The 25,001-nt window shown below is 38.7% G+C and overlaps 1 protein-coding gene across 11 annotated transcripts in view; it reads left to right on the plus strand.

Moving 5' to 3' along the window:
- Positions 1-21,646, plus strand: part of LIMCH1 (LIM and calponin homology domains 1) — a 348,866-nt gene extending 327,220 nt beyond the window's left edge. For 4 of the 11 annotated variants that reach the window (XM_073805190.1, XM_073805189.1, XM_019928263.3 and 1 more), the window contains 9 exons: positions 1,415-1,507; positions 2,383-2,487; positions 4,196-4,323; positions 6,433-6,554; positions 6,808-6,931; positions 9,171-9,248; positions 10,650-10,758; positions 13,082-13,184; positions 18,718-21,645. In XM_073805190.1, the coding sequence (XP_073661291.1) occupies positions 1,415-1,507; positions 2,383-2,487; positions 4,196-4,323; positions 6,433-6,554; positions 6,808-6,931; positions 9,171-9,248; positions 10,650-10,758; positions 13,082-13,184; positions 18,718-18,743 (888 nt within the window). In that variant the 3' untranslated portion in view covers positions 18,744-21,645. Of the gene's footprint in view, positions 1-1,414; positions 1,508-2,382; positions 2,488-4,195; positions 4,324-6,432; positions 6,555-6,807; positions 6,932-9,170; positions 9,258-10,649; positions 10,759-13,081; positions 13,185-18,717 lie in introns of all 11 variants that reach the window. The other 7 variants (XM_073805191.1, XM_033856960.2, XM_019928266.3 and 4 more) reach the window with 3 other exon arrangements.
- The last annotated feature ends 3,355 nt before the right edge of the window (positions 21,647-25,001 follow it).

A 25,001-nucleotide genomic window follows, 5' to 3' on the forward strand; every position in this document is an offset into this window, starting at 1 on the left:
GGTTTTAGGTGTGGGTTGTGGGCTTAGGGGCAAGGTGTTTATGGGGAAGGAAGGGTGTCGTGTGTGTGTGTGTGTGTGTGTGGACAGATATACCACATCTTTGGCCCCTGTATCATCAGTTCATCCTCTTGGTGAGGGAAACATGTGATATAAGCTCCTAGAACCAATAAATGTAAGAAGCTTTGTTTGTTTTTCATCTTCTGTAAAGTTTTAAGGTCTGTTTCCTCTATTCTGAAGACCCTTGGAGTCCCTGTCTAAAACTTTACAGTATTAGGTTTTATAACAAAATTTTTAGCCGAAGTTTAAAAGCCTACCATGGATTGACCACCAGTGGTTTGGCCAGAGCATTAATAGGAACATTAGGCTCCAGACAATCCCATAAAGCCCTTTTGCTCCTAAGATAATAGCATAACAAGTAATACCTGGAGGAATTCTCAGTGTCTTCCCCAAGAAGATGGAAGCACAGACTCATGTTAGCCTCAGAGAGAGGACTGGCAGTAATCAGCCTAAGATATTAGACTGTGTGTAGTATACTCCAGCAATTCCTTTGTCTCTGTCATGTCAGGGATGCCATTCTCAAGGCATCCAGGGGTGTCAGTTCTCATCTTAAGCATTCGTTTTAATTTCCATATATTCATTTCTTCTAGTCAGCTGTCAGGGACTCCAGTCACATTTTTAAAGCTCTCCTTATCCTTACATCCTTTTCCTATTCAGAGTATTTTTATTTTTTTCTCTGGAAGTGGTGACTAGTGTCCTATTTTTTTCTGAAAACAATAATAGCAGTTCTGATATCAAAGCCTTCTAATGGGCTGTTTAAAAGCTACTCTTAATTCAGGAGGACTTAAAGTTAGGAGGATTCCATTTTAGTAGAATGGCCACAAGCAAAGAGTAATTCAGCCACTCAGCTAATTATCGTCCTGCCCACTTTGGACATTTCTCCATCATCTATCTTGTGAACCTGCGAGGTTTTTTTTTTTTTTAATCTTTTATTAAACTCTCCCAGCAGCAACGTATTTCTATTAGTGGAATGGCAAAACTCATCTCTGAAGGGCCCAGTAAAAGCAAACTATTGGTTTAACCTACCTCTGAGGACAAAACCCAAGTTAAGAAAGAGTTTAGAATCTTTCCATCTTTTCTCTTTCCATAAGCAAATGCCTACTCATATATCTGAAGAACAATTCTCTGAAACACCCACAGCAGAAAAGATTGTTCTCTGTTGGATTTTTATGTCCGTAACATGTCTGAGTACCACAAAACGGTATTCCCTTTTGGGTGCACGAATGGGTTAGCTTCAGAGCCTTACAGCAAGAAGAGAGTCTTGCAACACATTGTACGTGATGGTTTAGCGGGGGGAAAAGTGCCAATGATGTATGCACTGGTCCGTTCAGAACAATCTATGGAAATTCCATAACAGGAGAGATACCGGAAGGAACAGGACAAGCTGAAGGAAGAGTGGGAAAAGGCCCAAAAGGAGGTGGAAGAGGAAGAGCGCAGATACTATGAGGAGGTAGGAAATTCCCCGGAAGGAATTTGACCCTGAAGCCCTGATTCCTCAAAGTCTATCAGCACTTTCTCTGTCTGTGCTGTGTGTACCCATGGGGCATGTTTGATTCTCTTTACTCACAACAGAGCCCTATCAACCTTTTAAAAGAGTCCTATCCTATAGGCTGTAAAAGACTACTACTCTTCCAAGTTTAGCCTGTGGTAAGGGTGTGTTGAGTCATGGTCAAGGGGGAGAATAGAATTGTATCTCTTCTTTAGTCACAAAGGTCAGATTCTTGATTTGTCTTAGATGACATGAAAGTATCAATTTGTTTATTTGTGTGTTTGTTTGAGGCAAGCATGTTTGGTAGTAGTGAATTAATATTAATTTTTATGAGGATAATTTTGATATCAAGGCTAAGTGAATCCTTACTGCTGCATTCACTGTATGGTACTAAAGAGATTTAGAAGGGAGGAGAATTTGGTTTTGTTTGTTTCATTTTTAGATGAACAAACCAGACCACGTTTGAGAATTTGAAACTACACTTTATATATATTATCCAAAATCTGTTTATGATTAATATTGTTGTGAATTTGTTCTTCAACAATAATTTTTGTGCATAATACTTTCCCTAATAGCATTTCTAATTAGGCCTCTTGAATCACACTAATTAACTCGCAAAGACTCTTGTTTTTCTAAATTAAATGCTCATTTCTAAATCATTGCCCATAGAGCATGTTATCTGATTTACATGCTTTTTAAAAGTAAGACCTTTTTTTATGCCCTGCTTGTTTACACATAATTCTGATGTTTGTCCCTAAATTTCTTTAATGACACTTTTCTCTTGACATATGATTTATCCTTTCTCCCCCTTTCATTAATTCCTGTCCTTCCCCTAGGAGCGCAAAATAATTGAGGACACTGTAGTTCCATTTACTATTTCTTCAAGTTCTGCAGACCAGCTGTCTACATCCTCCTCTGTGACTGAAGGCAGTGGGACAATGGTAAGACCATAGATTAAAAGGAATTCATGCAATAAGAAAACTAAAATAGAAGTACTAAACCACAAGGCCAAGTTTTCCACCAGTTTAAATCCAGGACTAGCTGTTTCTCTAGAATCATGTCAGCTACTACGTGGCCATTGTACCCCATCATACTGTCATTGCCGTGTTGAAACCCTAGAGTAAATCCCTGAGAGCAGTAAACATATTACTGAGGCCAGCCCTGCCCCCACAGGCTGGAAACCAAAGTCTCTGCACTGGTTGGCAAGACCCTGGTTAGTGATGCCACGTGCTGGAATGTCTTTCTAACTGCCCATCATTCATTCATTTAGCAGACGTATGTTTCTCTCTGCCAGACCATACATCTCTTTGCACTGGATGTTAGCAGTAGGATGCCAGCAATACACTCTCACTGGCCTCCATGAAAGTTTCTTCTGAATCACTCTTAAAATTCCCCATGAATATATATATATATGTGTGTGTCTTCAAGGTCTGGAGAGAGTCCAGAAAGGCTGGTCAACCTCCATATCCCCCAAATAAGGTCATGGAGGTAGTGGACATTGGTCATACCAACACCTGGATAGTCTATAATCTGCATTTTAGTTTTTGATGGTATAATAACAGAATAAATTCATTTTGCAATAAACATAATATCACTTGGGTATATGTCATATTAGTCATTTCTGTAGTCAATTAATATATGCTGCAATACACTAAAATTTTTAAATTATCCAATTTTAACTTAATACAAATGAAGATTGTACAAAAGTAATTCACCAAATTTGATATTGCGTGGTCACTCAGGAAGCTCAGAGTATTGCTTATCTTTGCTGTTATATACAAAGATTATCACAAAAGCCAAGTCTTTCATGTCTCTTTCATATATTGCAATGATAATTATGAAAGATTTTCTAGACTCTAAAATAAGTTATTTATGTATCATCATCAAAGGAATTCTACACTGTCCAACAATTTTTCAATATTTACCAGCCATTTTCAAATATCAAAATTTGAAGTGTATTGTTTTTTATTTCTATTTTATTTTTTTAACATCTTTATTGGCGTATAATTGCTTTACAGTGGTGTGTTAGTTTCTGCTTGTTTTTTACTTAAATTTTTAAAATTTAAATTAAAGATTAAAAATTTTTTATACAATTTTTAAATGTTACAGTACATAATCTGCATTTTGAAATAACCCACGGGCACTCAAATGCCACTTGTCCTGAAATAAGCAATCCTATGACTTTGTTTTATTCTGAAAGATGGGTTTTCTAGCCAGTTCCCTTTTATGATAACTTTTGAGAGAGATCCAGGTTACATGTTCATTTCAAATCATTGGAAATCAGTTACTATTCAGTTAATTTTTTTTTTTTTTTTGCGGTACGCGGGCCCCTCACTGTTGTGGCCTCTCCCATTGTGGAGCACAGGCTCCGGACGCACAGACTCAGCGGCCATGGCTCACGGGCCCAGCCGCTCCATGGCACGTGGGATCTTCCCAAACCGGGGCACAAACCCGTGTCCCCTGCATTGGCAGGCGGACTCTCAACCACTGCGCCACCAGGGAAGCCCTATTCAGTTAATTTGAACGACTGTTCTTTAAATTGTAGTCAGTGTGATTGAGAAAGTGCTTCAGATATTCCATGGCCAAACATGAGTATTGTCCAGTGTGTTTAAAAATTATGTTCAAGATTATCCTTGTTTTCCCCATTAGAATAAGATGGACTTGGAAAACTGTCGAGAGGAAGAACAAAAGACAAGACAGAAGAAACCATTCCAGGGGGATAACAGTGGCTCATTGCTTAAGACTAAGGAAGGTGATCCACTGGAGGAAAAGGGCAGGTATGAGCCGTTCCAGGCTGTCCATCCATATGCGCAAAGCTGGGCTGTGCCCCTTCACTCCCAGGAAGGGCACCCATCACTAATGCAAATCATATTCAGCTTTGAAATTATCATTCCAGTAACACATTATGCATATATTATTGCTTGAAGACATTCTAATGGCTCTCAAGTCAGTGTCCTTATACTATTGAATATAAATAGGTGAAACCTTTTTTTAAATGAGGGGAGACAGTATAGATCACCAAAGGGGCATGTTGTCAATTCAAAGTCCCAAACCTAAATACCACTCACCTGAAATGGTTAATGTATCTGGAGGGATAGAGTTTAAAATGTGGCTGTGGTGTGGTTATAGAGAACAGACTGGTGGTTGCCAAGGGGAAGGCGGTTGGAGGAGGGATGGAGTGGGAAGCTGGGGTTAGCAGATGTAAGCTATTATATAGAGAATGGATACACAACAAGGTCCCACTGTATAGCACAGAGAACCTATGATAAACCATAATGGAAAAGAATATTTTAAAAAAGAATGTATATGTGTGTGTGTGTGTGTGTGTGTGTGTGTGTATATATATATATACACATATACATATGTATATATATATAAAACTGAACCACTTTGCTGTAAAACAGAAATTAACACAGCATTGTGAATCAACTATACTTAAATTTAAAAATATATTAAAACTAAAAAAAAAGAAAGAAAAAAATATTGTATCAATACTGATTCATTAACTGTAACCAAAGTACCATACTCACAGAAAACAACAGGGGAAACTGTGTACAGGTAGATGGGAAGTCTCTGTACTATCTTTGCAATTTTTTTTAAATAACTCTAAGACTGGTCCGCAGAAATAAAGTTTATTTAAAAGAAGAAAAAAAAAAAAATGAGGCCGTGGTGTCCTACTCACTGTGGACCTGAACTTTGCCATTAGTATCCTCTGACCTGTGAGAAGCCATGTTTACTCTGGGTGATAATATAAAGGATAGCCAACAAACCCGTTGGTCATGGGTAATCCCCCTACCCCACGGGTTCCAGTATGTTCCATGGGAGATCAGAACAGGATACCCAGAAACTCCTGGAGCATTCAGAGCTAGCTCAGACTGGAGCAGAATCTGGTTGTAGGTACGGACTGTAGTGAGTTTATTGATGCGACCCCATGCCTGAGACCTAAAAGGGACCTGCAGAAACCCAAGAGGCTAGCAGTGCTCTGCCACCAGCAAGTTCTTTATGATACAAATGTTGGCCTTTGGGGCTCCGATATATCAGATAGATGTTGGAAAGTGTGCATGCATGTGTGTGTGTACATACACACTTGGGTACACACACAGCCTCCTCAGAGGGACCCAAAGACACAAAAGGCTATCTAAGTATCATTTTCAAAGACTGGCCGATTTGAAAGGTTGGCTGGGAGCTGAGCTCTTCTGGTGGGATTTGCACTGAGAATTCTCCTATGCTCATCAGCTAGGAGACTCGGTGAATTGTAAGATATTAGAGCTTGGGACCCATGTCCAGAGCCTGCAGAGCCCTTGGAACAGCACATCTGTTTCCAGTTAACACTATTTAAAGAGACTTTCCAGTTTTTGAAATGAAAGCCACTAGTCAGGAATATTTGAAGGATGCTAATAAGCATTTTCCATGAATTACTGCTCGTTCTCCAGACAGTCCCTGTTGTCACCAGAAACCTTTAAAAAAATCTCCTCCGTCTCTCCTTTCTTTGCACATAGAAGCTACTAAAGGACCAGTGAATTACCATAGGCTGCCGAAGCCCCCTGTGGCCCAAATATTTTCCACAATAAGTCCTCTCTTGTGAAAATCTGGGAGATTGCATTTAGTTCTGGCACCCCCTGAAATGCTTAGAATGAAGAATTTTGTGGACAAGGAGGTAGAGAGGACATCAGAAATGATGGTTTGTTAAACTGCTGGGTAATGAACATGCGTAGCATTGAACAGTATTCTAAATCCATTTTAAATCTAGTTTAACATAAAAAGAATAAATATTTATTTAGCCCCATTTCTTTTTTCGTATCGTAATCGGTCCTGAGGGCTAAGATCAATAATTTTCGTTCAGTTGCTTTTATTCCTGTTCTGAAATATATTTGTTATTTTAACAGCCTAACTCAAGGAGTCTTGACTCATTCTGAGAACCCTGCATTGAAAGGAATATATCAGGACCTCCAGCTGGATTCAGAAGCTGGGGCCTCACCCTGTGGGATGAACCCACAGCTAGCTCAGGGTAAGAATGGAGAAAACCAACCCCCGTGTTTCAATTAGTGTAAGACCCCTTCCCCACCCCATCGTCCAGACAGATATGACCTCTGCTGGCTGCAAGCTTCTCTTCCAGCTTATGCTAAACAGCACAGTCCGGAGGCCCCATGAAATCACTGTGAGACCTCAGCAGGCATTAGCACTTTAGAGAAATGTGATTACTAAGCACTAAGGCGGCAGCTTTACTGAGCACTAAGTGTATGTTCTTTACTTGGCCTCAGATCCATCCCGGAATCAGCAGGTATCAAACCCACCAATGCACATTTTAGAAGATGTGAAGCCAAAAACCCTCCCATTGGACAAAAGCATTAATCATCAGATTGAGTCTCCGAGTGAAAGGCGGAAGTGAGTAACCCAATAAGATGGGTGTGGAATTTCTTTTTTATCTTAGTTGACTAAGAATGGGGAAAAGTGAAAAAGTGTGAGATGGCTAGATGTTAGCAGCATTTTTGTGCTTTCTCTCCATTGACTGTCATTGACAAGGTAACAAATACTTATGGCAGTTTGCAACAATCTTGCTGGCAAGTAAATATTTAGTCTGAATTTGGCAACTTAAAAGAGACAAAGTATGTTTTTAACCCACAAATCTAAGTATTGGAAAGAATGTGCAGGTCTGTTGTATTAGCAGTTTATTTAAGTGAGTTAAATTGTCTCAGAGCCTATGGACAAATGTTCCTTCAAGGAAAAAATGTTTCCTCTCGTCATCATTCTCTCCCCTTAACTAACTACCCCAGGCTCTGTTCTAATTTTGTAACAATTGTGTTTTTTATAGTAATAATCGCATCATTTTTGAAACATGTCAATAAAATAGGCACTGTGTTGAAGGGTTTACATATATCTTTCTCCTCTTTTCATATATTAACTCACTGAACTCTCCCAATAACATTATTGGGTTATTGTTCCCATTTTACAGATGAGGAAATTGAGGCTCAGAGATATTAAATAACTTATCCAAAGTACTTGTCTGGATGAGTGGTAGAGGGATTCAGAGTAAACCCACAGTTCCATGATAAGATCATATTTGAGCCAGAGGTTCCTTGTAATCAGTTTTAAAAAGATAATATTCATTATACTTTAACCAATCATTCTACCTGGAGCCAGACTACCTGGATTCAAAATATTGCCTCTGACACTTGCCTGCATGGAACTTTGACCAAGATACTTAATCTTTCTCTGTTCCAGTTTCTTCGTGTATAAAATGGGAACAATAGTAGTGCCTACTTCATAGGGTTTTGTGCCTGGCAAGTAATAAGTACTATACATTGTAGACAATGGTGTTGATAATGACAGTGATGGTGATGATGATGATAACTTGTTTTATAAGTTCATCCTTTTATCTTATTTTTCTTGTTACATTTTTTCTCAGTACACTTTTGAACCATTTCCCCCTTTTCTCTTATGTCTATCCAATTTCATTTCTCTATGTCTAGATGACATGGAGAATTAATAGAAGGTTAAAATCACATAGAAGGAGTCGTTATTTTTATTGATCATTGTGGTGATTTTCAACCATTTTTCAAGGTGATGGTCCTTATACTTTAGGATATTCCATGAAAAGCTGATATTTTGGAGAAGACAAGCTCTGTCTGAGGAGGGAGGTTTGCGGGGGCAGGGGCTCAGGGAGTTATTCTGAAAGCAGTTACAAGACAGATGGCCTCACGCTCTGTTCATGTCTATGCTGGCATTTCTCTTTTCCTTGTTCTTTTCTGTCCCTTTCTTTACCAGTGAAATTACCTTTTTTTTTTTTTTTTGCGTTACGCGGGCCTCTCACTGTTGTGGCCTCTCCCGTTGGGGAGCACAGGCTCCGGACACACAGGCTCAGTGGCCATGGCTCACGGGCCCAGCTGCTCCGCAGCATGTGGGATCCTCCCGGACTGGGGCACGAACCCGTGTCCCCTGCATCGGCAGGCGGACGGACTCTCAACCACTGCACCACCAGAGAAGCCCCTGAAATTAACTTTTAAAATCAAGAGCCCGGAACTGACAGCTTAATCACAGGCAGGGCTCACGTGTAACCAACAGCACCCGTAAAACCATTCTGGGGGCTTCTGGCTGGGAACCATTCTGCTTTGTAGATGCCCAATCACATAGCAGTCGTTAGATGTTTTGAACATCATCCCTAATCATGTAACGAATTTATGAATAGGGGTGGAAGGCACCTCACTGAAAAATACCTCGTTTAAGCGCTGCCCTTTATTTCTGGGCTCTCTTTAAGAACTTTTCCCTACACCCCTGTTCATCTCTCCCCTCCCACCCTGTCCGTAATTTTTATATCTAACTTGGAGTGCAACTTTAACTAGCAAAGAGCCTGACCAAAATAAAGAATAGAAAACTATTCTGTCTTTCCGTTCAACAATGCCAGCCTGGTTTTGATATCAGACATCCAATGTCTGTACAGTCTGCTAGATGGAAATTTTTTTGTCCTTTGTAAAAAAAAAAAAAGTGACCCCTAGGACACACTGTGGTCTTTTATTTGGTTGCCAAGGAAGTGGGGTGTTTTTTTTCCTTGTCTAAAAAGCCTTTCCTTGTGGGATTGGACTTCTCCTTACTTGATGTGATGTTTGGCTCCTTTCCCATGTTACAGGAAAAGCCCTCGCGAGAACTTCCAGGCTGGGCACTTGTCCCCCTGCTCCTCCACCCCTCCTGGCCAGTCACCAAACAGGTACAAGAGGTCAGCAAGCCTTTCTGAGGCTGCTTTGTTTTGGCTAGAGCCTGCTGAGCACATCACAACCAAATTAGTGCTTGCCCGAGGATTGCGAGGGATTTGTCCATCCATGTCTCTTCCTACGCACACACATAGGCGGGAGGAAAGAACACATCCCCATCTGCCTAAAGATTTTATCAGCCCACAGTCGAAAGAGCCAAGTGTGTGACGTTGGCGCGGCTGTGGCCATAGGGCTTTAATTACATTGTGCAGAACCTGCAATCTAATAAGAAAATCCACCAGACAATTGCCGGGCTCCTAAGTCGGCGCCTTTCCCTCCAAGACGGCTCGGACTTTCTAGGCAGGATCCGCTGATGGCTCTTACAGTGAACCAGGCGGGCGCTGAGAAATGAAACTTCATCCTCCCTTTTACTCTACTCGAGCTCTCTAATGATTGCTTCTGGACATTAATTAGGCCCCATGATATTCTTAAAAGCTGCCTGAGCTCCCATTCCCTGGAGAGACAAATGACTGAGTACTCCAAGGTTTTCTTTGATTTAGAAATTTCATTTAACTACTGGATAAGAGGGAAATCCTAATAAATAGAGTTTGCTAAGGGCAACTCTTCCTTTTTTCTCTTGTCTTTCTGTTTCTTCTGTCCCTCTCTTTGCTTCCAAATGATATTGCATATTTTAAAATTTCTTGTGTAATTCCAAGAGCTTTCCCGACAATCGGCATCATTGCAATCCGATCTTAGCTGAGGGAAAGCTGCCTTAGAGCACAGCCATCCTGTCTGAGCCAGGTGGATTGGAAACCCAATGTGAGTTCTTCATACAGGATCACAGAACTTGGTATCAGAGCAGGGATTTGATCCCACATCTGCCTGCTACCTGTTAGGCTGTATCACAATTTCCTCTTTATTTTTAAACAACAACAACAAAAATTTTAATAAGTAAAAAGAAATGCCCTAGTGGGCCAATGAACCAATTATAGAAAAATTTAACACAACATTGAAACCTTAATAAAGCTAAACTTGACTGTCTTTTAGGACGTAAGAAAACATATGATAAATACATTAAATCATCTCAAGGCATCTGATCACTGTGGTTGAATAGACTACAACGCAAACTTTTTATAACAACTAACATACACACCTACACGTGCACACACACACACACACACACACACACAGAATTCCATGCCACAGTGGAGGCCTATTGTATTTAATCTATCAATTGTCTGCATCTTATACCTAATTCCTACTCATTATCAGTTCAGTAATTGTTTCACTTACGGTATAAACATTTTAAAAACTCATGTTTTATTTATTTATTTTTTTTGCGTGAGGCTCCATATTAGTGTGTTTGACCAATGATTCTAAACGGAACATTTTATTATGACATATATTTTGCAACTTAGGTCTATAAGTGGGAAGAAGCTGTGCTCTTCGTGTGGGCTTCCATTGGGTAAAGGAGCCGCAATGATCATCGAGACCCTCAATCTCTATTTTCACATCCAGTGCTTTAGGGTATGTATTCATCTCTCTTCTGCCTAAGTACAGTCTCATAATGTCTTTTGGCCTCGTTCTGTGCTGAGTGACTACCTCCTGGAAATCCTGACAGCCTTTGCTTGTGAGGGCCCCCTGACTCTAGGTTGTACAGAAGTGTGCGTGGAGTCCATCCTTCAGGATGAAACTCTCCTATCACGCATCCCTCTGGGATGTCGGGTTAGAGGAGGCAAAACAGATTTGTGCGACGTGTCTTTATAAAACCGTTTTTCGTTGCTAAAGAGCATATACTTTAGCAGGAAGCTGAGAAAGCCACCCTGGAGGACAATGATGCTTCTGAATCTTTTAAGGCCAGATGGATTTATTTGGAATGTCACATCTTTGATGCTTCTCAAACTCTTGAGACTCAATTCAAAGATTTTGGGTCTTTGACTTAATGGAAGATTGTCAATTAAGTGGTTACAACTAGTTGCTAACTTGTAGGTCTCCAAACGAGTATGTCTGCAGTCACAGACTGAATATCACTTCCTCTGGGAAGCTGACCTGCTTACCACACTAAGTCAAGTTGCCTTGGTTACAGGTCCTTATAGAACCTTTCGTGGTCCTTATCACTCACTATTGAATTGTTTAATTATCATCTGCTCTCTACAGGCTCCGTAAGGGCAGGCACCACGTCTGTCTGGCTCACCACTATATCCTCTGCACCCAGTGAAGATGGTATCAATAAATATTTTTAGATGAATGAATTAATAAATAACTGAAAATGAGGAGGACTAAATTCTAGTCCCAAATCTCCTGCCAACAAGCAGGTGAACGAACCACTTACGCCTGATTTATTATAATATTTACAGGTCAGACTATATCAGCATTTCCTTTTTTCACCCATGGACATGTTTCAGATAATATATAATTTTGAAGCCAAACCTCTATCTCTGAAAAAGAATCATTTCTTTCTCTTTATAACCCTAACATGCTTTCTGTGTCCTTCTTGGATTTGTCCCGTTTCTCATTAGTAGCTCCCTCAGCTATAAAGTAAACTTGCATGGGTTTAAAATAACTTCTACTTTACCTATAAGCTAAGAGAAAGTGAGTGAGGTTGTCCCAAAGTTATTAATTTAATAATGTCAGTAATCACTGGAAAGCAAAACTGATGGACAAAATGCAATATGGATACTTAATTAGACTCCATTTATCAATATTCTTATTGTAAAATTGACATAGGTAATGTATATCCTAAATTGTCTGGGAATGTTTGGAGGCTATATGCTTTTTTTTTTTTTTTTGGCCACGCTGTGTGTCATGTGGGATCTTAGTTCCCCGACCAGGGATCGAACCCCTGCCCCCTGCATTGGAAGCATGGAGTCTTAACCGCTGGACTGCCAGGGAAGTCCCTGGAGGCTTCATACTTTTAAAAAATTCATACTAATACCAAGATAATATGTTCCAACACCACAGTTTATTCTCAGAAACTTTACCAGAACTCAGAATAATCAAGGTGGCAACGAGTCTTTGCAGATTCTCAGCAGATAGGGGACTTGTCTTCTTAGCTGTCAAGGCCTTTATTCTCTCTAGTCACTCACTTCCTGGAGCTGACCTGATGCTTTAAGGTACATCACCGCTTAAATTTATCCCCTACCCTTCTGTGTAGATGCAGCTTGTAACATAATTTGGATGAAACCTCCCTCTACCTGAGATGACCTTAGAGCATCAGTCTGGGGCTGGCCCTTGTTTCTTGGGCTGGGTCAAGATCCCCCTGCAGTAGGCTGGCATGTTCTCTGATTCAGCCAGTACAGTGTACCCCACAGTCTCTTTCTGCTCTCAGGCTGACTTGGTATCACTGCCTTTAACGTGGAAACATAAAGTGGAATAGCTATTTCCCAGTCATTCTGGTCGGGTAGAACTTACCAACAATGCTAAAAAGCATTTGAAGATTATTCAGAGACAAGTTTCAATATATATTGATCATTCCTTGGCCATGTGTTTATTTAAAACCACTAGGATTTAACCTGTTTAAAACGGTTCTTCCATCTTGATTGAGAATCGGTGTGCATAGGCTTTGGGATCAACCTGATACCACTTACCAACTTCACAACCTTGGACGAGTCAGCTAACCTCTCTGAACTGGTGTCCTTCTCTGAAAAATGCCAGGAGTTAGGATAAAATGCTAAAAGTATATTGTTGCTGGAAGTCAAGTCGTGGTGCAGCATCAAATACATAGTAGATAGGCAACAAATGTGGAGGTTGGAGAAGTGATTACTGTACTCTTCATGTGAACAATAACTAAACATTATAAGGAAACAATTCCTTACGCACCTTATAACCTTCTGTTCTTTCTACCCAATAGTGTGGAATTTGTAAAGGACAGCTTGGAGACGCAGTGAGTGGGACGGATGTTAGGATTCGAAATGGTCTTCTAAACTGTAATGACTGCTACATGCGATCCAGAAGTAAGTCCTGAGGGGAAATACCTTGAGATGAATGAGTGCAACCATATATGCCTTTCATAGACCTAGCTTAGGAATTCAGCTACTCTCCATCAGTTGATACTCCTACACTGAAGGAAAGATACATTAGCATCCAGGTAAAAGAAATGATAATGAAATAATCCCGTATTTACCACTTGTTTCTTACTGGAAGTTACTGCTATAACATGGACTAATGCTTTTCATCCAGAAGTGCATTAATACACCAGCAGGTAAAAATGTACACCAAGTTTGAGACATTGCCTGAGCTCACCATAGAGATTTCAGTGAGATGCAGGGATGCTATAAAGTCTGAAACTATTTATTTGTTGAGGCATCTCTTTAGAAGACCTGTAGCATTTGGAGGGTGTTTCACATTTGAAGAATAGCTCTCCACTGCTCATCAACTCAAGCACCAACTCCTCAATATCTACATGCCTCCATTCAGGAGTTTCATGGCATAATGTGGGCTTGTTCCCAACTAAATTGAAAATTCTTTGAGAGACAAATGGTGGGTTCTACTTCTCTGTGAATCCCTGCTCCCTCCAAAATACCTTAGTACATACTAATCAGAGAAGCCCCCTTGAGGAGCCTGCCCTCGCATCTCATGTCTGGGTCTCCTGCCGCAGAAAGTTAATGTTATTTTGGGGGGACCACCAGGGGGTGCTGTTGCCCAGCTGTTGTTTATAAAATCTGAAACTAGCCAGTGGCTAGCCTCTGAATCCTTCCTCACTCTCCATCCTAAGTATAGTCCTTCTGGTGCATGACCTAGACAGCAGGTGATTCTTCTATGCAACTTCGTCAGTCAAAAACTCTTTTTTAAAAAAAAATATGAGCGAAGATCTGGTGTTTGAAATTCAAGAATTTTTTATTATTTCTCAAAGTGAGTGAAGTGGCATTTTTGTTGCTTTTTGTTTGTTTGTTTTGTTTGTTTGTTTGTTTTTGTGGTACGCGGGCCTCTCACTGTTGTGGCCTCTCCCGTTGCGGAGCACAGGCTCCGGACGCGCAGGCTCAGCGGCCATGGCTCACGGGCCCAGCCGCTCTGCGGCATGTGGGATCTTCCCGGACCGGGGCACGAACCCGTGTCCCCTGCATCGGCAGGCGGACTCTCAACCACTGCGCCACCAAGGAAGCCCTGAAGTGGCATTTTTACAGTCTTTTCATGTAGGTTTCTAAATCTGCAAGACTGAAGATTTTAAGAGTGAAAATTGAAATTAAGTTGTTTTATTGCTATAGATTTTGTAAATTCAGAGAAATATATGCCTATTTTAACAAAATGATGGGAAGTAAAAATTAAACCCAGGTGGTTTTGATCTATGATAAACATTTGACTTGAGGTCAAAACGGTTCCAACTTAGAGCTGCTGCCATCAACCTGGACTATTTTATATGTATTTTATATGTATATACAAAATATTGATATTAATTTTTATACTATGTATTATACATATAAAATATGGGATAATAGTATACCATATATATACCATAAATATATATACAGGTATATACAAATATATATATACATGTATAATATATAATAATTATATTTTACTTAAACTATATTTGTATTTGTTTGTTTTGGTTTTTTGTTTGGGTTTTTTTTCTTCTTTATCCCTCCCGCCCTCCCTATCCCACCCCTCTAAGTGGTCACAAAGCACCGAGCTGATCTCCCTGTGCTATGTGGCTGCTTTGCACTAGCTATCTATTTTATTTATTTATTTATTTATTTTTAATTTATTGGAGTATAGTTGATTTACAATGTTGTGTTAGTTTCATGTGTACAGCAAAGTGAATCAGTTATAGATATACGTGTACCCAACATTTTTGGCAAATTAAAAAAATGATAATGTTAGGAGAAATTGGGAGCTTCCTCTTTTTCTTTTTTTTTTTTACTTTTGAAGAAGAATATTCTTTGATTTTCTCTTCTTGTGCCAATGCTCTTCTCTTTATTTAATTTTGAATTTTATTTTATTTATTTTTTTATACAGAACGTTCTTATTAGTCATTAAAAAGGAAAACTAAACCCTTTTGTCTCAGGATTCAAAGTGATTTTTTTCCTATCATCTAACATAAATTGGAGTTTTCCCTGCAACCTCAATGACCTGCTGAATGTGAGTCATGGAACCAGAAGAGGGCGCTGTTAGGTTGAGGGCCTCTTGAACCAGATTTGAAAAGTGCTGTAAATCTGAATTTCTTTCATAATTTGAAGTGCTTGAAGAATGCCAGCAGAGAACAAACCTGAACTCACCTCTGGATAACAGTGACCTGCTTTCATCCAGATTTTCATTTTAATTGAGAAGCTGGGTGTTTCGTTGTCATTTCTTTGGAAATTAGCTTTTCAGATCTAGGCCAGCAATTTTTCTGTTGTGTATACAAATATAAAGGCCACTAACTGCTTTTGATTCCAAATCTAAAGACAAGAACCATAGAGTTCCTGTAATTGTCCTGTAAGATGAAAAATAAGGTGATTGGAGGTAGATTAAAGATATGATTTTTTCTTTAATGTTTTTGATGTGATATTTTACTAGGATGTTTTTTAGAATACTAAGGTACTAAGAAGAAAGCAAAAAGGCTCATTATCTCTCTGTCTAGATAACCAATATCAATATTCAAAAGAATAAATAAATAGAAGTTATAAGTAGTAAAAGGTTAGAAAAATTAGATTGTTTAGAAAGATACCAAATTAAAAGTGAACCTCTTCAACCTTAACCACATAATCACTTTCTAATAAGTTCTTGGGGAGAGGGGCAGAATGTATGTTTGTACACACGCACATACGTGCGCACACACACACACACACACAGATGCATATGTGTGTGACACATCTACCTGTATTGGTTCTTATTTCACAAAGGTAATGACATAGCCACAGTGGTACTTAGTTTTTGTTGCTGTTGTTTTTCACCTAATGATATATCTTGGGAATTTTTCCATATAGCATTTTCTTTCTCCTCATTCTTTTTAATGGCTCTTTAATAGCTGCATACAATCCCATTGTGTGGACTTAACCATAATTTAAAACTAATGCTCTATGAATGAGTGCTCCAGTTAGTTCTAGTTTTTTAATATTATTTTTTAAATGCTCCAGCGAACATCCTTGTATGTATGTCTTGATGAACATTTGAAAGCATTTTCACAGGGTAGCTTCTGAGCAGTGGTACTGCTGAATAAAAAGGCATGTGCTTTTTAAATTTTCAGGCAACTTGCCTAATTATCTTCCAGAAAAGTGTATGCTCCCTGCAAAGTATATAAGAGAGCCTCTTTCTCTCTCCATGCCTATGTCAGCTCTGGATATCATCAAACTTTTAAAATTTCCACTCTGCTAAGTGGGGAGGAAAAAAAAAAAGAAAAAATAAACCTCTTTGCTTTGATCCGTAGTCTTTAACTATAAATGAGTTTAAACATCTTTTCATATGTTTGTTCACCATTTATATTTCTTTTTCTATTGACATTTATATTTCTTTATCTTTTGCCCATTGTTCTATTGGCAGTTGATTTTTACGAGTTCTTTGTAAATTAAGGAAAATTTCCCTTTATTTTATATTTGCTGCTTTGGGCAGTTATCATTGGTCTTTCTACTTTGTGATTTTTTTTTCATAGAAAAGGTTTTCATTTTAAATAGTTAAACATATCTCTTTTTTTCCTTTTTGGATTCTGGGTTTTGTGTCCTCCTTAGAAAAACTCTCACTATTCCAAGGGTATAAATAAATTTAGCTGAGATTTCTCCTAGAATTATTTTCTGGGTTTTTTTGGCATGTAAACATGTGATAATCAGAAATGTATTTGGGGACAAGAAATAAGATAAATACTAGCTTTATTTTTTTTCCAATTAGCCAATTGTATGTCTATAACTTAATGAATAATCCCATTTTTTCTTGTTAATTTGAAATACCAGCTTTCTCTTAAACTAAGTTCCCATATATATTTGGGTCTTCTGGATATTTTATTATGTTTTATTAACCTATTTATTCTCTAGTATCAGTTTTAATTATTATAGCTTCATATTATGTTTCAATATTGAAGCAGAGAATGGCTACCTTCTCTCCAATTATTTTTTCCGAGTTTTCCTAACTCTCATGTTTATTTTTCCAGATAAATGTTAATATCATTTTAGGCTAAACTTTAATTAAGTCAACACACGACAGGGAGAATGACCAGTACATCTGAGAATACTGCTCATTTTTCTTGGTGTCATAAGGAAAAACTATATCTTCAGAGTGAATAGATGGAAAGGCTAATAATTGGCTAGAGAAGTACACTTGAATCGATTGAATATACCCCAAATGCATAAAAGAGTCAGAATGGGAAAAATGGCTAAAATTGTTTTTTTCTTTTTTTTTTTTCTTTTGATCTAAGTTGAGAAGAGGGGAGATGGATAGATGTGAAGGGTGGTTTACATCATAAGCATTCTAAGTGAAACAAAATAATTTCATTGTGTAGAATAATAAAACCTGAATATATAAGCCTATTTTCTTTAAGTAAGTAGCCACGTTTAAATGAAATTTTTCTCTTGGAGGGGAAAAAGAGCATAGCGGCATATTAAAATGCAATTCCTAAAAGCAATGTAAACCGTTTTTAAGTTCGTATGTAAATGGGAATAGAAGTGCAAAACAAATTACCTGTCATGGATCAAGCCATCACATGTTTAACTGGTACCATTTGTGCTTGGGTGTTAGATGACCACGTCTTTGTGTCTGTTCCATCATTCACTCTTGTGAGATGCATTTAACGCAAAATCCCTGGGGTCTTTTCCAGTGTTGCGATTGCCTCATCACAACTCTAGTGCCTAAAATGAAGGAGATACTTTGTGAAGGTTTCAGCAGGAACTATGGGACCCAAACCATCCTTCCTAGATAGGTTTGCCAGATAAAATACAAGATGCCCAGTTAAATGTTTTTGAATTTCAGATAACAGTGAATTTTTTTTAGTATGTGTGTCCCAAACATCACCTGCTCAGGATGTAGCACAAGTATATCCCAAATTTCCCATGGGATGTATACTAAAAAATGTATCTGTTGTTTATCTAAAATTCAAATTTTGTTGGGTGTTCTGTATTTTATTTGCTAGATCTAACAATCCTTATATCTAGATCATATGTCAAATTCCTCCTCTTGCAATGTATTTATTCTTAGAGAAACCACAACCTAGAGAAACTGAAAGAAGAGAGATTATTTTCTTGCTTATTTGCCCCAGAAGACAAGGTAGAAAACTTGGTGGAGATCATTTGGTTTAGGGTGAAATCCAGAGGACTGAATTCAACCAAACTTGACAGGGCACATGAATCACCTTGTTCAGTTCTGGGACGGGGCTCGAAAGTCTGCATTTCTAACAAGCTCCAGGTGATGCCAGTATGGCTGGTCCCTGGACCACACTTTGAGTAGCATAGTGGGACAAGTTTCCCCTCCCTGGAGGGAAGAGACTTCGGCAAAGGGCATTGCTAATTTTGGAAATGTTTGAACATCTGAAGCCAGAATGGTTGACTACTTTAACCAAATGTTGCTCTGTGTTCTTTGTCCCAGGTGCTGGCCAACCCACAACATTGTGACGTGGTTTTCGAGCTTCCGGATCACTCACCATTTCCTTACTGAGGGTGTCCCCTGGCAACCGTTTAACAAAACCCTAAGTGCAGGGGCTCTTCAGCATTCATCTAATTTCTGAAAGGCTATTCTAAAAGATGGTATCTGTTCTTTTGTAGCACAGTGTTTGTGTTTTTCCTGCTTTCCTTTTTTTTTTTTTTTTTTGGCATTTGCACAGTATATACAAAAGAATATTGAATTGTAACGATATTGAATAGTTCCAAAAAAAGGTCTTAGCATGGTCAAACAGGCTTACAGTTTAAAATGTGTTATTCTCTTCTTTGGGAGTTAATGAGATAAATGATGCAATAAACCTGGGGGTTTTTTAGCATTTCTAGGAATTAAAAACTTTGTGTTTACAGAATTGAGCTGCAGAAAATGCAGGACATGCCAATTTGAGACATGTGGTCTTCTGAGACAGGAGCATACAATTAATGCATTTCAGAAACTAAAAATCAGACCATCTAGCTCTGAGCTATAACTTGTTTTTAATGCAAAGATGCTAGTCTGATAATATATACTGTAATCCTGAAACATTTGTGTTACTTACTTTTTGAGGTGGAAGTCATACCAATAAATTATTGCACCGTTAGTGTTAGATTCTGTGTCCTTTGGAAGTTATGCCATTGCTGTAGGCTGACCCATCACATAGAGAGAACCCTTGCTATACGGGCTAGGCTTACACTCTGGGACATTGCCCAAGGGTAGGAAGAAACCAGAGGGACATAATTCAGTCATCATTTCCAAAGTTATTACCAAAATCTGTGAGGAAGTTTAATCTTCCAAAGAGTGGTGGGTCAATGATAGCCAGGAGGGCTTTGTTGCTTGCTTCTCTTCAGGCTCTAGATTCAATAAGAGGCTCAGTGTGGGACATATGGAAGCTCTCATTGAGATCAGCCCATCATTAGGTGTGACCGCCGCTCACCCTTGCCTGCAAGTTCTCCTTGGGGGTCTGAAGCCCAGGTGGCTAAAGTAAAGCATTAAGTCCATCTTAATAGAATCTGAATGACATATGATGTGAGAAGCCACTAGCATGTGATCGACAAGAACCTACTGTTCACATCGTGCCCTGTCCACCCTCCTGGATACCTACCTGCTCTCCTCACGCCCTACATCACCAACTCTCTTTACTACCAAGAATACTGGACCTTGCTCATGGAGAAGTTTAGCGAGAAACTCTTGCGGAGAGCTGGTTTATTTTTTGCCCTGTGTGATGAATTTCATCTGGCCAAGAAAGGAATCAAGTTACTAAAAAGCATCACATTTTAGATCTCCAGGCTGTTTTCTTTAAGACTGGGGAAAGGGGGACTATTTATTCTGCCTTAAAATGATGGCAAATAAGTGATGATGACAGATGACATTTTGTGAATGTAGACTCCGGATATACTCCTAATAGGTTAATGTAGTCATAAAAAGAAATCAAGTAGATGTTTTTCTGTTATGTAAGCAATAATTTTTTTTCTGTGTCTTATTGAATAGGACTAGCAATTATTTATTTACATGCTAGACGGTTCTCTGCATGCGGGTTCCATGTAAGTACAGAAATTTCCTCAGCCACTGGAGGTATCTTGACCATTTTGTCATTTGGATGAGCTGTTGTTAGATTGAAATTTACACATCATCTCATTTAAAATTGTGCCTTAGAAAATGCAAAGCTGTTACACATAGTCAGTGATGAATTAAGGATGCAGTACATTGAAGAGAGATGAAGTCCCCTCCAAGTTCTCAAGACTTCTCGTGGAGGTGTTCGCTGTTTTACGGGAGGAAAAAAATTTAAAAAAAGAAAAAGAAAAATAGAAAAACTAAAAAAAAGTACGTTTTGAACATGTACAGATTACGTCCAATATTTTGATTAACCACCTGCATGTTTTATTAAATATTTTGATAATGTGGATGTTTACACTTTGCATGATCCTAGCAGAGTACTTTACCACCAGTAATGCACAAACATGTACAATATGATTCTTCATAACCGATTTTTCTAGAATACTTTTTACATGTGGAACTCCATCTGTTCTGTAAGGATTCTATGAATATTGCACATTCTCTTCTGGTTTCACAAACTCATTTATACATATTTCTTAGTGAGACTCATTGTACATCGTATTGAAGCTAGAATCAAGAAAACTAAAGCCCCATCTCCAACTGCGAAATGTGCTTTTCCATAATGAACAATAGTCACCAGCACAGAATAATCTCCAACATTTTCTAAATTCTAATTGCCAACTGTTTCTATTTATATTTGATTTATATTTCATTTGGAGTCTGTTACATGGCAGCTCGGGCAGACTAGATCTTGTTTTTTCCAATGCAGCATAATGAGTATGATCTATTTCTTTTCAAATAATCTTTGAGATCCCAGGAAAAACAAAAAAAGTGCTCTGCTCTGTTGAGCTACAATGTAAATGTGTTTGTTTAAAAAACAGATGAGGCAAGTGAGTGATTTATTGTTCCTGAGGAAGCATATCTTTTTTTTTTTTCTTATACTTCAAAAGCTTGTCCCTTCTCTTTCTTAAGGAAAAAAATGGGTAACTCTTTGTTTTTCACTTGCAAACTTCCATGACATGTGTTCATTCTTTCCGTGTAGTGTTACTAATGCAATACATATTATAGTTATCTATACACAGTGTAAGACTTAACAGGCTGAAATGATCCACCTCATATGTGAGTCCGTCCAAAAGATGTTACTGTTCTGGGTGGGCCAATGTTCTATATCAGTTACACTAACCTTCATTTAAAATATTTATTCTAAAATGCCTCTGAGAAATAGTAAAAAATAAACATAAAAAAGTTGTCTAAAATGCAACAGCTTTTATAGTAAATGTACATTTATAAATAAAATACTCAAATCAACTTCGTATTTCACTGATTTTTTTTGAGGGGTGGGGGGGCCAGTTTTCTTACTTGGGGAAGAGAGAATCAGGCTGTCTCTCTTTTGCAGCTTTTGGTCCAGAGTTACAGGGTCAGTTGATGGCAATTATGCGTATTTGCATATGTATATTGATGCATCTTGAGGTCAGCTGTTTAAGGCAAATCAAACTTACCAGCTGACTGTAGGAGTCGCCAAGGAATTGCCTGCCACTGAAGGATTCAAACTCCTTGAGATGAGAATCACAATGACCAGGAGAGACCATGCAAATACCAGAGGAAATTGTCTAAAACAACCAAATGATGGTTTACTTCCAGTACTGGCTAGAGAAAACCACGTCAAACCCTTTAAAGCCGCTGTATTCTGCCACTTTTTCCAGTGCTGACCCAATGCTCCCTCTCACTGTATACATACAGTCTGTTCACTGAGGACCTTTCTCTCCATTGTTGAATCTGGGAATATCCTTTGAAAAAGTGGCATCCTGCTGATACTGTATCAGCAAAATACACATGTATCTTGCCTGGCACTGTGTCTCAAATTTGTAGGTGGTCGCAATAGCAATCAAATTCCTTGAAAGTTTCCATCATTTTAAGACGCAATATTCTAATTGCTACTGCAAGTTGTATTCTGCTTCTTTTTTTGCAAAGTTTGGTATGCAGTTAGTAGTTGCTGCTGTTTCCATATAAAAGTGAATTCTTTGCCTTTTGTAAGAGAATTTTAGCAACTATTGGAGTAATTTAATATATCCATTGTTATTTAAGTGAAAGTTTATTCAACTACAATGCATTTCAAAACAAAGAAAAGATTGTTATTCTAACATGTTATCTATGAAGAATGTCTTTATTAAAAGAAGAACATTTTACCTGGGATAATGTTGAACTAGCTTTTCTTCCATTGACTTTCTTCAAGACCTAAGGACTCCTTTTTAAGGTACAATTCATGACACTTTTCAGCATTATTTGTGTATTGTCATCAAAAATTGCTCTTTCACAAGCACCCATGTTCAGCATTTTGCAGAACCATGTCCTTCCCCTTCCTTCTTTCTTCTGAATGACTCAAAAGGACAGAAAAGTGTGTAAATATACAAGGCAGAATCTTTTCTGAACTTGTTTAGCGCCATTTTATCAACTGTACTTTTGCAAGCATTGTTTTATTTGTCAAAAAGCATTTCTGGCACGTGAGAAGATAAATGTATGCCTCCGCATTTTATAGATGATGAATAGAGGTATACGAGGAATAAGTGACTTACTCTGAATGAGTGTAAGATTTGACATAACTGTGTATTTCAACTGGCTCCAGCCAGGAGGGATTAGGTGAAGCTCACATTCAACTGTGCCTGGTCCTCATGTCCGGGACCCCACATGAGACCAACTAGAAGGACCCCTGAGCATAGCTGGACTTCGCAGGATTTAATCCGCACTCAAACGGAGACTAGAACACTCTTTTTATAGTAAACTTACACTTACAAAATACTCCAATAGACTTATCCCATTTTTACCCCTTTGGCGTGACCTTGGACACTTTGGTGTTTGCTGGAGAGGAGGCCGAGGAGTGTTTCCACACCATCCACACCTCTGGCCAGAGCCGCAGGGACCTCTCTCCCGACACACACCACCTGCAAAGCCTCCCCCGCCCAACCCCAAGTCTGGTCTCCAGAACTGGGGAATACCAGTTCTGCCTGATAGATAACCCAACTTTTGTGTTGCTAAACTGGTCCTCCACTTTCTCAAACTCAACAGCCAAGGCCTGAACAAAGGAAAGTTCCCTCTCTAACCACTCTGTTGGGGAGAAGACACTGAGGGTCCAGCTCATTGATTCCTATAGTACAGTAGCATTTCACCACAAACGAATTCATTCATACAGGGATCAAGGCGTTTCACTTTTTCAGCAGGAATAATGACATTGTCCATGAAAGCCTGTTTTCCTCATGGTCCACCAAGGAGAGAGAGAATAATCATAACCAAAACCTGTTGGTTTAGAAAATACCTTGGCTGGGGAGTTCCCCTACAGTCCAGTGGTTAAAATGTGACACTTTCATTGCTGTGGGCCCGGGTTCGATCCCTGGCCAGGGAATTAAGAAAAAAAAAAAAAAGAAGAAGAAGAAGAAGTAAAGAAAATACCTTGGCTGAAAGTGACTGAAGTATAACTATAGGAAGCCCCTGTCAAACATCATGTCAAGCGCTACACCCTCACTCTCAATGGTACAATATTAATGACTGTCCCAAGCTCTGACCTTGGAACATTCAACAGTTCCTCCTGAATTCATGAAAAGTTGTGATGAAAGTACTTCACGTTTTCTAACACTTTGAAAATTGAGAAGCTGCGCCTTGTTTATATACTAACACTCTGGGAAACAAGTGAAATATTTGATTAGAGAAATGGAGAATGCCTATTCTGAGATGATCCAAGAAAGTTTGAAAAGAACAAAGGAATTTGCCTTACCAAATGGAAAACTTTACTAGAAAGAGAACAATAAACAAAGTAGGTATCTTGGGCAAGAATGGATAAACTAATTATAATTAACACAACAAAGTATATGGCCCAGAAACAGACCCAAGTAAACATAAAAATGTTGGTGCATAATAATGATAACACAAATAAGTGGATAAAGGAGAGACAGTTGATTAATGTCATCTCTTTATCACAAAATTAATTCCAGATGAGTTAATTTTTGTCAAGTGTGAAAAACACAAACAGGAAAAGGAAGAATTAGGATTTAAATATGCTTAAAAACGTACTCAATAAAGAGAATTTTAAGCAAAATTTACAAGTAATAAGAAACTAGGGGAAATATTCCCAACAAACATGACAAAGGGTTAATATCCTTAACATATGAAGTCCTTTACAAATCAATAGAAAATGAGCAAAAGGACATAAAAAAGCTGACAAAAAAATATATAAATGGCCAATAAACATGAAAAAAAGTTCAGCCTTACTTGTGATCAAAGAAATGCAAATTTTAAAAGTAAGATAAGGCTATCTCTACCCCCCCCAAAAATAGAAAGTCCTCAATTATATTAAGAATTTAAAAACTTCTATATCGCAAAAAGAAAGTTGTTTTGTTTTGTTTTGTTTTTTTGCGGTACGCGGGCCTCTCACTGTTGTGGCCTCTCCCGTTGCAGAGCACAGGCTCCGGACGCACAGGCTCAGCAGCCATGGCTCACGGGCTCAGCCGCTCCGTGGCATGTGGGATCTTCCCGGACCAGGGCACGAACCCGTGTCCCCTGCATCGGCAGGCGGACTCTCAACCACTGTGCCACCAGGGAAGCCCCAAGAAAGTTTTTAATAAAGCTACAAACCAAGAGAAGTTCTTTGTCACACATACAGCCAACAATTAGCATACAAACTATATAAAGAA

This window comes from Tursiops truncatus, chromosome 5, assembly GCF_011762595.2.
Source record: "Tursiops truncatus isolate mTurTru1 chromosome 5, mTurTru1.mat.Y, whole genome shotgun sequence".
Taxonomy (NCBI): Eukaryota; Metazoa; Chordata; class Mammalia; order Artiodactyla; family Delphinidae; genus Tursiops; species Tursiops truncatus.